Source organism: Medicago sativa, chromosome 8, assembly GCF_051527215.1.
Source record: "Medicago sativa cultivar Bolivia chromosome 8, Bolivia_mono, whole genome shotgun sequence".
Taxonomy (NCBI): Eukaryota; Viridiplantae; Streptophyta; class Magnoliopsida; order Fabales; family Fabaceae; genus Medicago; species Medicago sativa.
In genome coordinates this window covers 68,437,757-68,452,310 of record NC_140756.1, presented here as the reverse complement: position 1 = coordinate 68,452,310, position 14,554 = coordinate 68,437,757, and the positions used below count along the sequence as shown (strand labels likewise).

The following is a 14,554-nucleotide window of genomic DNA, read 5'->3' as shown; positions in this document are numbered from 1 at the left end:
TTACTAAGGTATTTTCCCCAAAAAAAAGTAGTTATAATGGGTGATTAAACTTTTTAGTTGTCTATATATAATATAGATATTGATTATGAATTGTCTATGTGAGCATAGTTCAGTTGACAAGGACGTTGTAGTGTGCAGACAGGTTCGAGCTATGAACTATCCACTTATTACATTATTATTCACATTAATAAGTGAATTTCTAATCACCAAGTTACTTCCTTTAAAAAAAAAAATCACCAAGTTACTTGACAATTTTTTTTATAAATTATAATTTTTTTCTCTTAATTTATAGTTGAGTGTATGTATCCTATAAATAGGGATCAATATTTAGTCACCACCAAAAAAAGAGATCAATATTTAGTCTTTAATTTGTATCAAATTATTATTTAGTTTTGCTATTCTATTGGAATCCTAGCCGGTGACGTTTAGCCTGGGTAAGGCAACTTGTTTCCCACCATGGGAAACTTTGCTTTTTACCTACAGCTGACAGTCATGACCTGTTGTAATAAAAAATAATAATTAATTAAAACATATTAAAATGCCAATAATCCCAATCCAATTGCATTCCTGAGAACAAATTACTCCTCTGTTGCCATAATCCCAATCCAATTGCACACTATTGAAACAAAAAATTAAAAGAAAACGGTTCTAATGAAAGCGATATATTTAACGGTTCAATGTTTGCATCCTTCTTATCTCCTCTTCTCTGCTTCTTCCTCCACCATATTTCACTCATCAAAATTTGGATCCGGCGGTTGTTGTTTCAGGCACAATAAAATTGGGATTCTGATTTTTTTGATACAAATTGATTCTGATACAAAAAGAATAGTGAAATCAAAAGGGTGAAAAATAGAAAAATGCTTATGGGTACCTTTGTTATTTCTCAGTGAGTGTTGATGTTTCTCAACAGGACATTGCTTAATTTTTTTCAGCATGCAGAAAATTGTTGAATCAGAAATTTTAATGGTGGACTCTTTTTAACATTCTTAAATACAAATTGAAGTTGGCTTTCAATATTTACAGATTTGGGTTCAATATTTTGGATCTTTAAATCAGCTTCTGCATCTTCTTTACCAAACTTCTTCACCGTTTTGGTTCTTGATGCAGAGTTATTTTCTTCTTCATCATTTTGAGTTTTAGATTTGTATGGTTTGTTTTGTGAATGGAGAATAAGAGGAAGAGGAGGAAGCTGGTTTTCCTGGGTTTGAGATGATGAATTGGTGGGGTTGGTTTTTTTTTACACAATAACCATCAAAAAGTTACAACAATTACCAAGTAAAAGATCTCAGCCATCTAAATAAAAAACTATTAAATCTACGGTCTAGGTTAAACTTTCCCATGATGGGAAAGAACTTCCCTTTCCCATACTAAACCTCACCATCCTAGCCACCTTTACTTCTTTATCTTCTCTCTTCTCTATAAATTCAAATTGGTAGCAGTACCAACAAATGACTTATGTCACGTGTGTGTTGTATAATAGAAATGAGCAGCAAGCAATATCCCTTATTTACGCCACATCAATTTCTAGTTCGTCACTATTGTAGTTTATTAGACTTATAAGTTTATGACTAAAATTGTTGATATTATATTATGTAGGTTTCATATTTATTTGGGAGATAAAGAAAACAATTTGTTTAATTACTTTTTTAAAAGGACGTTGTTGTTTATTTCTGTTACTTTTAAAAAAAAAATCCTACTAGTCAGTTAACGTGTATGCTACCTTCACGTTCACATGGTAGTTAACGTCTCTTACACTACTCAACATAATTATGCATTGTTTATACTCATTAAACAAAAGTTACAAAGAAAATTTCTTGCATATGTTAATGCATTTGAAATTTTTATTTTCTTAACTAAATTGTGTTCTTTTGACTTGATCCCGCGGTCTTAAATTGCTAGTTTCGCACCTAAAGAAAATTGCATACAATGTAATAGACGTTGAATTATGCTATTTACCAAAAGTTTTTGCTCCTTCTCAACTAAACTGACCAAAATACCTCTACGCATGTTAACTCACGTTAGTGTTAAATTTGCGTGAGTTAATTGACGCAGAGATTTACACTAACGTGAGTTAACTCATGTTGCAGGAGTTAACTCTCGCAGGGACATTTTGGTCATTTCACTTGGGAATGAGCAAAAACTTTTGGATAAAGAGCAGAATTCATAGACGTTGACACTTAAACAACACCTTTTTAGTGTTGATAATAGTTGTAATTCTAGTCTCACAAAAAGGCCCAAATTTTTTTTGAGAGTATAATGAGCTATAAGGCCCCTACTTTGCCCAAAAATTTGGATATAGGAAGAAATTATCATTTCACTTTTTTCATTTTTTTTATAAGAAAACCTAATGAGTTTTATTTAAAGGAAGCCCCTATTATGGACCCTTTTTTAAAGGTCCACCTATGGTCCTTGGTAAATGACCTGCAATAACAGGTAATTACACTTCAATGCGGTATACATTTGGTACAATTCACTTTTCTGTTATTTTGCCATCTGTTTCAAGTGATGAACAACTTCCGCACAGAGAATGTAACAACCACAAAATGGTTCAATCTCTTCGTCAAAAATTCAAACAAGACATGCAGATTTCTGTATAGTGGATAAGATGGTGCCATGTCCTTGTCTATTGTCTACTCCAAAGAATCTTATACATTCAAACGCACACTTTGATTAGAAAAATTATTTTATCAACAATGTTGTATTTTATCTGATCCGACCACTGATTCTGAAACCACCAATTCACGACATTTTCTCTGCATAACATCCCTTCCATGGAGCCATTAATTTTGTTCCGGTTGACGAACTTGTCTTCGGGTTTTATACGAAAGTGATTATCATGTTGATTGTAGTTGTTTATGCAGAGAGCGTGAAAACATTAACAGTTGCAATCACGGTAGCGGTGTTTGCCCTGTTTCTCAAAAAAGGGATTGAAGTTTGTCTTTTGTGTTTAAGGCCTTATTCAAATGCTAGAGTTGCAATGGAAACTCAGTTTGGTTTAAAGGGGATGAAGTTTATGAACCAGAAACCATTTTAGATGGCTATGTTAAATTGTTAAATTTGAATTTAAGCTTTTGTTGAATGATGAAATTAAAGTTGTGGAATCGAGGATTGAGCTAAAGATTTGTGAATTAGATGACTAGCTGGTTTTGATTGCAAAAGCTCAGTCACAGTCACAATCAAGATTCATATGGAGGTCATCCATGTAAATTGAGAAGGAAGTGTTTTTACCCACTATTGGAAGTCATTTAACAAGGACCATGAGTGGACCTTAAAAAAAAGGGTCCATATTAGGGGCTCCCTTATTTAAAATAAGAGCAAAGATACAAGATAGAATTTGAATGAAAATATAGAAAAATATAGCATGAAATGGAGTTACTTTTACTAAAACTATGAGCAACTTCATTGACATGTCTCCTAATAAACCTCACATCCTAAATCAGAAGGAAATAAATGTCATAATTAATAATTGACGTACAATCCAAAACATTGAAAATACGACCATAGGTGCTATTTATCACCACCTTAAAACTCATTTAACTTTTTTCATATTTGTACTTTTTGGCTTAAACTCATTTTATGTCTTCTAACTAATATTACTAATTTAGGATTTTAGTCCGTCCTTCAAAAAATATAAAAAGATTTTAGTCCGCTATATTTATTTTTGGGGTTTTAATTTTGATATATCTTTAAAATTTTATAATTTCGGTCCACTTTTTTTTTTTTTGGAGGGAATGGTCCACTTTTTTTTAAAGGGCAATTTCGGTTCACTATGCTGACTTGCCAATATTTTTTTTTTTTGTTTTTGAAGGGGACAATATTTTATAGAGATGTTTGCGTGATAATGAATGTGTGACATTGTTTTTTTTATTTTAAAGAATGAATGTGTGACATGTACAACATACATATTGGAGTTAATGTGTTCGTTGGGGGCTGAAGTGGCAGGTAAATGTGGTACCATCTTTAAAATGATGATGTGATATGATATGTGCAAACTTTTCACAAAAGATAATTGAACACATGGTTCGAATTTAGGTTTCAAGTTGCCACAAAAGAAGAAGAAAAAAAATGCACAAAGATAACTGCATTATCTTTTAGGGGGAGATAACTGCATTCTTGAATACTTATTTATATAAAAACCAAACGTATATAACACACCTGGTCGATACTATTATGAAAAATATGATTTTAATATTTTCTTTTAAGAGGTTAAGATGAATTATATTAACTGAGGTCCTCATGGTTTAAGTATAGGGGATGTTGAAAAAACCACGACGAAAATGTCAAATTACAACAACATACAACAAAGACAGACAACCTTAAATTTTATGAGACAACAACTGCATCATTCAAAGATAACCAAGTTGCTTGAGCTCCAGTGACAAGGAGCTCCTTCCAAGGACGTATCTGGGGAATATCGGGTTCGATTCTCAGGGAGGAACAACGCTTGATCAGTGCGCATGCCTCTACGCACAAGTCGGATTAGTCGCCCATCTTTGATGGGTCGGAAACCGATGCGAAAGCCCCAAAAAAAAAAAGATATCATTCAAAGATATACAAAAACAAGTTGAACAACTAGTCTCCACCTTCCATCAAACTCAAGACAACAAGATGTTAGATGATGTAAAACCTATTACATTACCAGAGGTAATACCATGTGATGTAAGTCTTGATGAAACTTCAGGTGAGTCCATCAAAACATTGTTTGTTTCATCTGATGAACATGAACGTAAGCAAGAAAAAATCAAGTGAATGCATGAAAGAGATTATTCCAGAAATTTGATATGGATGAATTTTATACTTCTCATAAAATAGATAAATCTCTTGAAATTGTTGTTTGCGAATGTGGTGTTTGTGATTCTTGATATGAGATTAGTGCATGCATTTTAACAATTGTTGTTGGGTGGAGCCTCCGATTAAACCACGCAATATGCACTTGTCTTTTAACAATTGTCCATCTCTTCCACCAAATTTATGTGGCTCACAAGCTAAATATGGATTTCATAAGTTTCATACTTTTGTTATTGCAGGTTTGTCTTATGTGAAGGCTATTCCTCCTGAGCCATCAGATTTGTTACTGATGTTCAAATCCACTTACTGTTTACTACTTTTTCCTATTTCATGTTCGTAGTGCGGAAAGGCCTCTACCGAAACCACCAGACATGGAAGCTACAATGCACCTTGACTCACCGAGTGTGTTCTTTCCTTACTCTTATTTTATGCTTGTTGAAGCATTGAGAACAATGTGTCATTTATGTGTAGGGGAGACATTTTATTTTTCATTTATAATTTTCTTTAGCTTTTTTTTTTTTAAAAAAAAAAAAGAGTTGCATGCATGCAATTGTTGTGAGTGTTTCATTGTTCTAGGCCTAAAGGCGTGTGTCATGTTATGGATAACTTATTTTCTTTTGTAGTGTGATAAGTTGACTTGATACTAGATAGTGCATCAATTGTGAAAGAACATTAACCTTAAATTATGGCCTCCAACATCTTGATTGTTTATGGCGTGGATTCTCTCATACTGTTAGTTACTTTTGAGGTTTACCTTAAGTCTTGAAGCACTTGTTCACATGCATGTACGAAAATGATTTAGGCCATCTTTCTTTCATAACCTACTTTTAGCCATATTAACCTACCTTGATGTAATTATCCCTTAGTTAAGCCCCTTTGAGCCTTTATATCCATTCTTTGTTTTATAGCTCATTACAAGCCCTATAAGCCATTGTGTTATTTTATCCCTTTGTTTTGTATGTCTCAGTCTTAGGGGGTGAAGAAGCTTTGCTTTTAATTCTTGGTGACTGTTACTAGATAAGTGTGTGGGAAGCTTTCATGTTTTATACAAACTCATTTCAAACGTATTGATGATCAAAAAGGGGAATCTCTGAAGCACTAAAGTTGATTGCGGGTTTTTGGGTCATTTAATCTCTTGTAATGGGCCGAATTGCTATTTCTAAACGTAACTCTTGCCCAAACTTGGTTTTCTGAATTAGGTTAATGTCTAGACCTATAAATAAGGCTGCAAATAACCATAACATCATCTTCTATTCAACCACTTTACCTATTACGTTTTTGTGCGAAACCAACCCTATTGAAGCTTAATTATGTTGATCAATCCATTGGCGGAGAGTAATTTGTACGGATTCTTGAGGTCCTATTCAAATGTGAATTTCGTTCTATGTTTTATCTCTTTCTTTACCAATTTCATATTAATTTGGCTTAAATGCACTTTTGGCCCTCTATGTTTCAAATAGTTGCGATTTTGGCCCCCTAAGAAAAAAATGGATATTTTGACCCCCTATGTTTTGTTTCTCTTTTGATTTGCTGATTTTGACCAGTCAACGCCCATGTGGCAGGTCACTTGAATGATTTGGCAGACAGCTGTGTAATTTTCATTTTAAAAAAACTAGAAAAGGGTTATAAAAACAAAAAACACTTTCAACTTATAATTCAAACAACTTCATCTTCTTTTCCTTCTCCTTATCAACACCATCTAATCTTCAACATCACAGAACAACAAAATTCAAACAATTATTTGCCGAAAGGTAAAAATAATGTTTGTATCATTTCACCCTCCTTTTCATAAATCTATTTCCTAGACAATTATTTCCCAAATCTGCATCTATTCTTCCACTTATTTGCCTCTTCTTTGTTTGAATGACAAACCCAATAACAGCAACAACTCCAACAGTGGGGATGGAAGGAAAATAGAAAAAGGAAACGAAAACAAAACATTCAGTGGGGCATAGAATCACATAAGAATCAAAAGGTTTGGAAATGAATTTTTTACCTACCAAGCTGATTCTTGAAGCGAAAGGGTTAACTCGGTAGGATGTGTCTCTGATCAACACCTTCCCACTTTAAAAAACCACAAATCCTTCAAATATAAAAATAAATAAAATCGATTGCAGGTTTGATGATTTTGATGCTTACTGGATTTTTGAAACAATCAAATGGATTTTGAGAAAAGGGTTTTGAGATTCACTTAATCAAATGGGTTTTGAGAAATGAATTTTTTTTATGATGATCAGAGGAGTTAATTAAGATGATGGGTTTTGTTTTGTTTCATTGGTTAACTTAATTGTTGATTTTTTGGGTTTATATGAGTATAGTGTTTTGAAGATGATGAAGACAAGAAGAGGGAAGAAGATCACGTGCTCCTCTCTCTTATTTTTTCCTTTTTTAAATTGCCTATTTACAGGATTGGAATTACTATTAATTTTTAAAATGAAAATTACACAGCTGTCTGCCAAATCACTCAAGTGACCTGCCACATGGGCGTTGACTGGTCAAAATAGCAAATCAAAAGAGAAACAAAACATAGGGGGTCAAAATATCCATTTTTTTTTCTTAGGGGGTCAAAATCGCAACTATTTGAAACATAGGGAGCCAAAAGTGCATTTAAGCCTATTAATTTTTTGTGCCAATCGATTTTCCTTATGATGCTTGATCATATATAATTTAGTTGATATTTTTCTCAACTGATTTATCGCTTATTTAGGTTAGTTAAACAAAAATTGATAAAGTTGTGATGCTTTATTATAGGTTCGATCAAATTTTGCTTTAGGCTAATTGTGTTATAAACGCTTGTTTTGTTATGATTAATTGAACTTGTTTATGCCTAATCAATAGGAATCCAAATAGAAATTAGTTGGCGCTTGTTTGGTTAGTTTCTATCAAACAAGAATAAAATTATTGAACGAATTATCCTTTGAAACATGTGATAGATATCCTAAAGAAATACCTAAAGCTAATTAATTTGTACTACTTTTTTTATAACAATTATTTTGTCCGCGAACGATCATTTTCACCGATAGATATACTACTTGTTAATTTAGTTTATATGGACATTTGGGTCTTAATTTTTTTCCTTAATGTTTAGATAAACAAAATTTGTATCTATGATTTTTTTTTAATTAAAAATCAAAATGCAAAAGTATGGTATGAGAAAACAAACATCATAATTAGATTGGCACCTATATTACGTTATCTATCATTTACAACACTCGAATCAATATTATTAAAAAATTAAAATAAGGAATCAACTTGGAGGGACTAGACCAATACCAAAGGTAACAATGATGAAAGGCATGTTGCCTTGTTAAAAACCTTATATGAAAAACCTAATGGAATAAAACTAAGGTGAAGAAAAAAGAGTGTGGTATCTATCTATCTATCTATCTATCTATCTATTATGAATAAAATAGATATGAAATACAACATGGATTAATATCCCGCCAAATAAAACCCAGATGATGGAGACCAACGACAATAATGTCATTATTCCATTCTCTGTAGATATTATATCATCACCTTTTTTTAGAGATATCATCTCACCTTGTTTCAAGTTCATTTTTTGTTTTTGTTTCATGTATATTGAATTTTCGATTGTTATGAAATCAACATGAACAAGAATAACTATAGTGATACAGAGCATCATGATTTATTCGAGACTGGATAATCATATATTTAGTTAATAAAACAATAACATGGTTTAGGATAGTCTTTGCACAATGATTGGACTCCTCACATTGTGGGTGCCATCAAACCAAACAAGTGATGAGGAAAACACGGTTTGATTCGATTCTGCTTCCCCAACAATGGTTACAACAAATGATTGTTTCTCATTTAATGATCTGAACGAGAGAATTTTTGGTTTCACACTAATCTTGACTTTTGGATTAGGATGGATGAGGATAGCCTTGTAGGTTGAGTTGTGAAAGCCAACATTTGTGACTGTTCTATGAATCTTGACATTGAAATGATTATGTACAGGAATCACCATTGCAGGATAATTTGTGTCTTTCACTAAGGATCTTTTGGATGCTCCATGACAACTTGAATTATCTCCACTAATCTGTTTAATTTTATTTGCATCATAGCCATAATTACAAAGCATTTCCACATAATCCTCCTTCGTGATGTCATAAACAAGTCCAGGGTGAACAGCTTGTTGTGGATTGATATTCCCTGATCCATAAGCAAATTCGCCAGCCAAGTCATCGTAAGAACCTTTCACTGGTTTAGCGGTTGTCATGATGGCAGATTTGATAGCTGCAGGTGACCAATTTGGATGAAATGATTTTACATATGCAGCAACTCCAGCAACATGAGGACATGCCATAGAGGTTCCAGAGTCTATGCTGTATTTAACATGTCTTTTGTCAATGCTACCTATCTTTGCTGAGGGCGGCCCAAAAGGTGACCACGCAGACAAGATACCAACTCCTGGGGCACTTATATCTGGTTTCATAATTTCAGGAATGAGAGGATTTGGACCACGAGAAGAGAAATCTACAATTCTAGGAGCATTGTTGTCATGGAAGATCTCACTCTTCAAAATTTCAGCTACAGGGTATTTAGTGGAATTTGTGTAAGATTGAACATGAACAAATTCATTTGATACCAAGTAAATGGAAGGCTTCGGATTGACAAAAGGAACAAAAGAATTTGTAACGTTAATGATTGAACCAATTGCACCATTCTCATAAGCGGGTATTTCACCCCCTAATTTTCCAAACAAAACAAGTTTACCCTTCACCATATTTTTGTCTAGGCAATCACGCATTTTATGGGATACATTTCCTCGATCTGGGCAAGCTTGAGCTATTGGAAATTTGGTTCCATTTGAAGGGAAGGTATTAATTGACTTACCAATAATTTTTTTCCCGTTTCCAAGAATGAGCTTATCAATGAACTTACGATCTATGGTACTTGCGGCAACACTAACTACCCAAGGTGCCACACTTATAACACTACTTGGAGTAGGACCTAAGTTTCCTGCAGCGTGTGTTGTGAGTATTCCTTTCTCCATGGCATGAAAAGAACCAATTGCAACAACATCTTGCAGAAAACTAGTGATAGATGGGGGACTAACAGAGGCAGTGATGATGTCAACTCCATCAGCAATGGCATCATCAAAAGCAGATAATATAGAATCGGAACCACATTTAAGACTCGATATACAAATTTTGTATACAGCAATCCTTGAAGATGGGACTCCACCTCTTACTGTACCTTTTGCAAGACCATAAAAGCTCACATCATTAACCTCATTTCCACCTGCTATTGATGTTGTATGGGTGCCATGACCATAATTGTCTCTTGCACTTTTATCTCTTTCATCGTAAAATCGTGCTCCGATGATCTTGTTATTACATCTAAAATTCTTGCCGCCTGCACAAACTCCATTCCACTTTTTTGGAATAGGACCAAAACCTGATTGATCATAAAAAAAAATAATTAAATTAACAAACTCGGCATATATAGTTAGTTACTACAATCTTCTATTTACATTACAATTTCTTCGTACAATATAAACAATAGTATTGCATAATGTCATAAGATACTAATGAGAATGGTATATACAATATTTTTAGTGTGTATGTGAATTTATAAATAAATCTATGTAACAATAAAAAAAAACTAATATACTTGATTTACTATCTATCATTTTTAGTGGCGTGAATATTTTTTACATAACTATAATTATTAAAAAAAAAAAATACATATGATAATTAAGATATATACGATATTTTGATTTTGAGTTAGAATACATGTGTGTGTACCATTATCATTGAAACTTTCAGATTCTGGCCAAATTCCACTATCTATGACTCCAATCACCAAATCACTCTCAACAATTTGATCTCTTTTGATCGATTGAGGAAGTCCAACAAAGTCCCACGACCTTGTGGTTTGAAGGTAAACCTCTTGACTTGGAAAAACAGAGACCACATCTCTCATGCCAGCAAGCCTTTCCCTTTGTTGATCGTTGAGTATGGCGGCAAAACCATTGAAACTTCTCTTGTAACTCCGAATTAAGCGATTTTCTATGTCGCTTTCATCAATGACTTGTTGCAATAAGTTGAGATGATGAGAGGTTGGCGAGTATGATACTCCCTTAGGAAGTGGCCCCATGTATACAATGTGAAGTTTACCACTTTCATCACTATTTTTAGTGGCTTCACACACTAAGAAAATTATTGATGTCAAAAGTAAAGACACAAATAATAATAATAATAAAACAATATTATACTTAACCATTGTTTGTATTTGTGAAATCGTGAATATGTAGCTCAAAGCCAAACATTGTATTTATAAACACGATTTAGTTCATATAAATGGAAATCTCTTCAATGGATTAAAAGAAATAGTTTAATAACTATTTTACAATTAAATTTAAAAAAATAATGTTTTGGAAAATTATTAATTTTTTGGTCAAAAATCATTTAATGTTTTGGTCAAAAAAAACTATTAATGCTATCATAATGTCAGCTAAAGAAATTATTAATATTTTAGGAATAGTAATTAAACTCTTAAAAATAGTGTGATTCTTATATGGAAATTGTTGTAACAAAAAAACCATTAATGTTATCTTTAAAAAATAATTTATTTAAATTGAAAGGAAGATTATTAAAATGTTTATGTATTTATGATATTAATAATATATATTAAATTTACATGGAAATTGTTGTAACAAAAAAAAAACATTAATGTTATCTTTAAAAAATAATTTATTTAAAATGAAAGGAAGAATTATTAAAATGTATATATCAAGAAAAACTAACTATTTAATATATACAGTATTTTGATGAAGCTCATGTATTAAAATCTCAAGTGTATATATGCAAACATACACACACGCTTGCACACACGACTTCTAATTTACATCCATCTCAAAACAATAAGGTGCAAGTTAGCAAGTTACACCCACTAGATTTTTACCAAAAACCCAATTTCCTCAATTTTAAGTCAGTTCAAATTAAAGGATAGTTTTGTCAATTTTACTTTTAGTTTTTTCTTTTTTTTAATAAAACACAAAACCTTGATTTCCTAAGAATGCGCCAATTATTTCGGTGAACCCAGGATTGAGAATTGCAACTGCCACTTCCTAAAAACCCTTAGCTTCTTTAATTTTAGAATAAATTACACTCCCCTCCCTTTAAAGATGTTTAAATTACACTCTCCTTCCCTTTTATGTTAAAATATACACTCCCCTCCCCTCTTATTCAAAACATATTAGAAACTTTTCACTCCCCTCCTCTAAGAGAAGCTTGAATTACATTCCCATCCCCCCTTATGATAAAATCTACACTTTACTCCCTCAATATTTATTTTTTATTTCTAATAATGTAGAAAAATAATAATAATCTAACACACTTCCAGAAAAATAGTATTGCGGGTCTATTTTAATAAATAAAAAATTGAATACATATTTTATACTACTTTTTATTCACAATTTCATTAACATGTAGTTTTAAACTCTATTATAAATTATGAAACAACCCAAAATAAAATTAAAATATGTGAAAAATTACTAAAGACAATAAACACGGTTATTTAAAAGTTAATTTTATACTCTAAATTATCAAATCAATAGCAAAATATTTAAATTTAATTATCATTGACATTTAAATTATAAAGAAATGAATTAATTTTTCTTAAATGATGGTTCAAAATTAATATATATCATAAAAATATTTATTTATGTTAAAATAGATTAAAGTGTAGTGCATATTTAATTATCAAGGGAGTGAGTTGTAATTCAAGCATCATATAAGGGAGGGGAGTATAAATTTTATTTTTCAAGGGAGGGGAGTGTATATTTTAACATAAGAGGGGAGTGTAATTCAAGCATCTTTGAGGGAAGAGGAGTGTAATTTACTCTTAATTTTACGTAAATGTTTTTGTTGTTTACGAAAAAAATAAAGCCTTAAATTGTTGAAAAAAAAATCTCTTAATTGATATTTTTTTACAGGTTAATGTATCTTTTTTGTGTCAATGATAATGTATTAGGAAAAAAAATGAAGCTATAATGGCTTTATCAGAACCAAAAAATAGTTTTAAAGAAACAAAGTACAAATAAACCTACATGCTTTAAAAATATGAAAAAAAAATAGACAAATTTTTAAGAAAACAATATGTTGAATGACGAAAGTGGGTGTAAATTAGTGAGGTGGGTGCAAATTATTTGTTAAATGTTATAAAAATAAGTATAAACAATCAAGTGGATGCAGGTTGCTAACTTGTACCTTAATAATTTTAGGTGAGTGTAGCTTGCTAACTTGCACCTTAGTGTTTTGGGGTGGGTGTAAATTAGTAGTCCCCTATATATATCCGACCCGATTTTGTCTTGAATAAACTAATCAAACTGATCCATAAGTTATCAAATTTGTTCCAGTTTAGGGATGTGGTCAATGATAATTTATAACTCATCCCAACATGTCCCATGTAACACCCCGATTTTTAATATTAATCTGTTAATATTATTATTGAATAATATTAGTATTATCGTTATTATTAGTATTGATTGTATGATATTATTAATTAAATTATTCGTGGTTATAAATATTATTGGATAATGAGGGTGTGGATGGGTTAACTAGTTGGTTATGGAATGGGAGAAATAATTTTTCGGAAGAAATGGCGTTTTTAGCAAGAATAAGGAACTAGAGTGCAAACTGAGGTGCATTAGTAACTTTGGGTAGAATAGCGGGTGTAAGTCGTAAGTTGTATAGTGTTTTAGTGGTTTAAACAGAAGGAGGTGTAAACAACAAGGTTGTGTATTTACAAAAAGAATAGTAACCAAACTAGGGGTGCATATATCAAGTATGTCTAAAAATTATGTGAGAAAAACTAAACCCAAATAGTGGCTATAAATAGAGAAGAGCATTGGAGAATTAGGGTTACAGAAAAAGAACATAACGTGAAAACCTACGATGAAAGGAGGTGAGGAAGAGAGAAAAGAACTAGCTAAGGAATCAAGCCAAGAACTGCAATCTTCGGTGAGTTCGAGGTAAGGGGGAGAAACTATTTAACTTGAGATTAATTTTTGTAAAGGGAAATATAGGGTTCTTGAACTCTCACCATTGTTGTGTTCTTCATCCCCAATTTTGAGGTTCTTACGAACCCTTTAAATGTGGTGTGATTGTTGTGAGATTATTGGAGTGAAATTGATCAGAATTGGTGTTGTGGTGAGGGATGTTGGTGTGCATAAGTTGTGAGTGGAGATTGGGTTAGTGAGAATTTGGTTAATTGTTAATGATCAATTAATTTTATCAAAGATGTGTTGTTAATGGTAAATTGTGTAAAAATTGAAGTTTAAATGTAAGGGTAACCTTAGAGTGATGTTTAGGGGCGATTTGGTGTGTTTGAGGTCAAAATTAGAGCTGGGGGAGCTCCCATGGTGGAAATCGCAGAAAAATATGCGTTTATGCACAATCTGCAGAAAATGCACAGTCGTGCTTAATAATGCAAGGGTCGTGCTCTTTTCTCTGCCCCTTTTACTGAACAAAACGCACGGTCGTGCATGTTGAAACTTGAAACGTACGGTTGTGCTCTTTTGACAGCATTTGAAAATTACTCTTTTTCTTTATAAATGAGTTCCGAAAATGAAAACTAAGGTCCCATAATAAAATATATAGGCAATGAGAATGTGTTTGGATATTATAGTATAATAATGATGAGTAGTTTTCGAAGTCGTGTAGGGGTGTATAAGATTTGAAATTGGTGTTATTATTGTTGAGATTAATGATTATGCTAACGGTGTTATTAAAGG

At 32.1% G+C, this 14,554-nt stretch overlaps 1 protein-coding gene across 1 annotated transcript; it reads right to left on the bottom strand.

The window, feature by feature from the left end:
* Positions 1-8,413: 8,413 nt before the first annotated feature.
* LOC146900880 (subtilisin-like protease SBT4.3) lies at positions 8,414-11,059 on the bottom strand. The gene is made up of 2 exons (XM_085731337.1): positions 10,563-11,059; positions 8,414-10,212 (listed from the first exon to the last, which is right to left on the bottom strand). The coding sequence occupies exons 1-2, from the start codon at positions 11,038-11,040 to the stop codon at positions 8,489-8,491; spliced, it is 2,202 nt and encodes a 733-aa protein (XP_085587463.1). The 5' UTR covers positions 11,041-11,059; the 3' UTR covers positions 8,414-8,488.
* Positions 11,060-14,554: the final 3,495 nt, after the last annotated feature.

Bases quoted from the DNA above. Each gene is read 5' to 3' on its own strand.
- LOC146900880 (XM_085731337.1), bottom strand. From the start codon at position 11,040: ATGGTTAAGTATAATATTGTTTTATTATTATTATTATTTGTGTCTTTA. The intron at 10,213-10,562 runs GTACACACACAT...ATGATCAATCAG, and splicing joins TGAAAGTTTCAATGATAATG to GTTTTGGTCCTATTCCAAAA.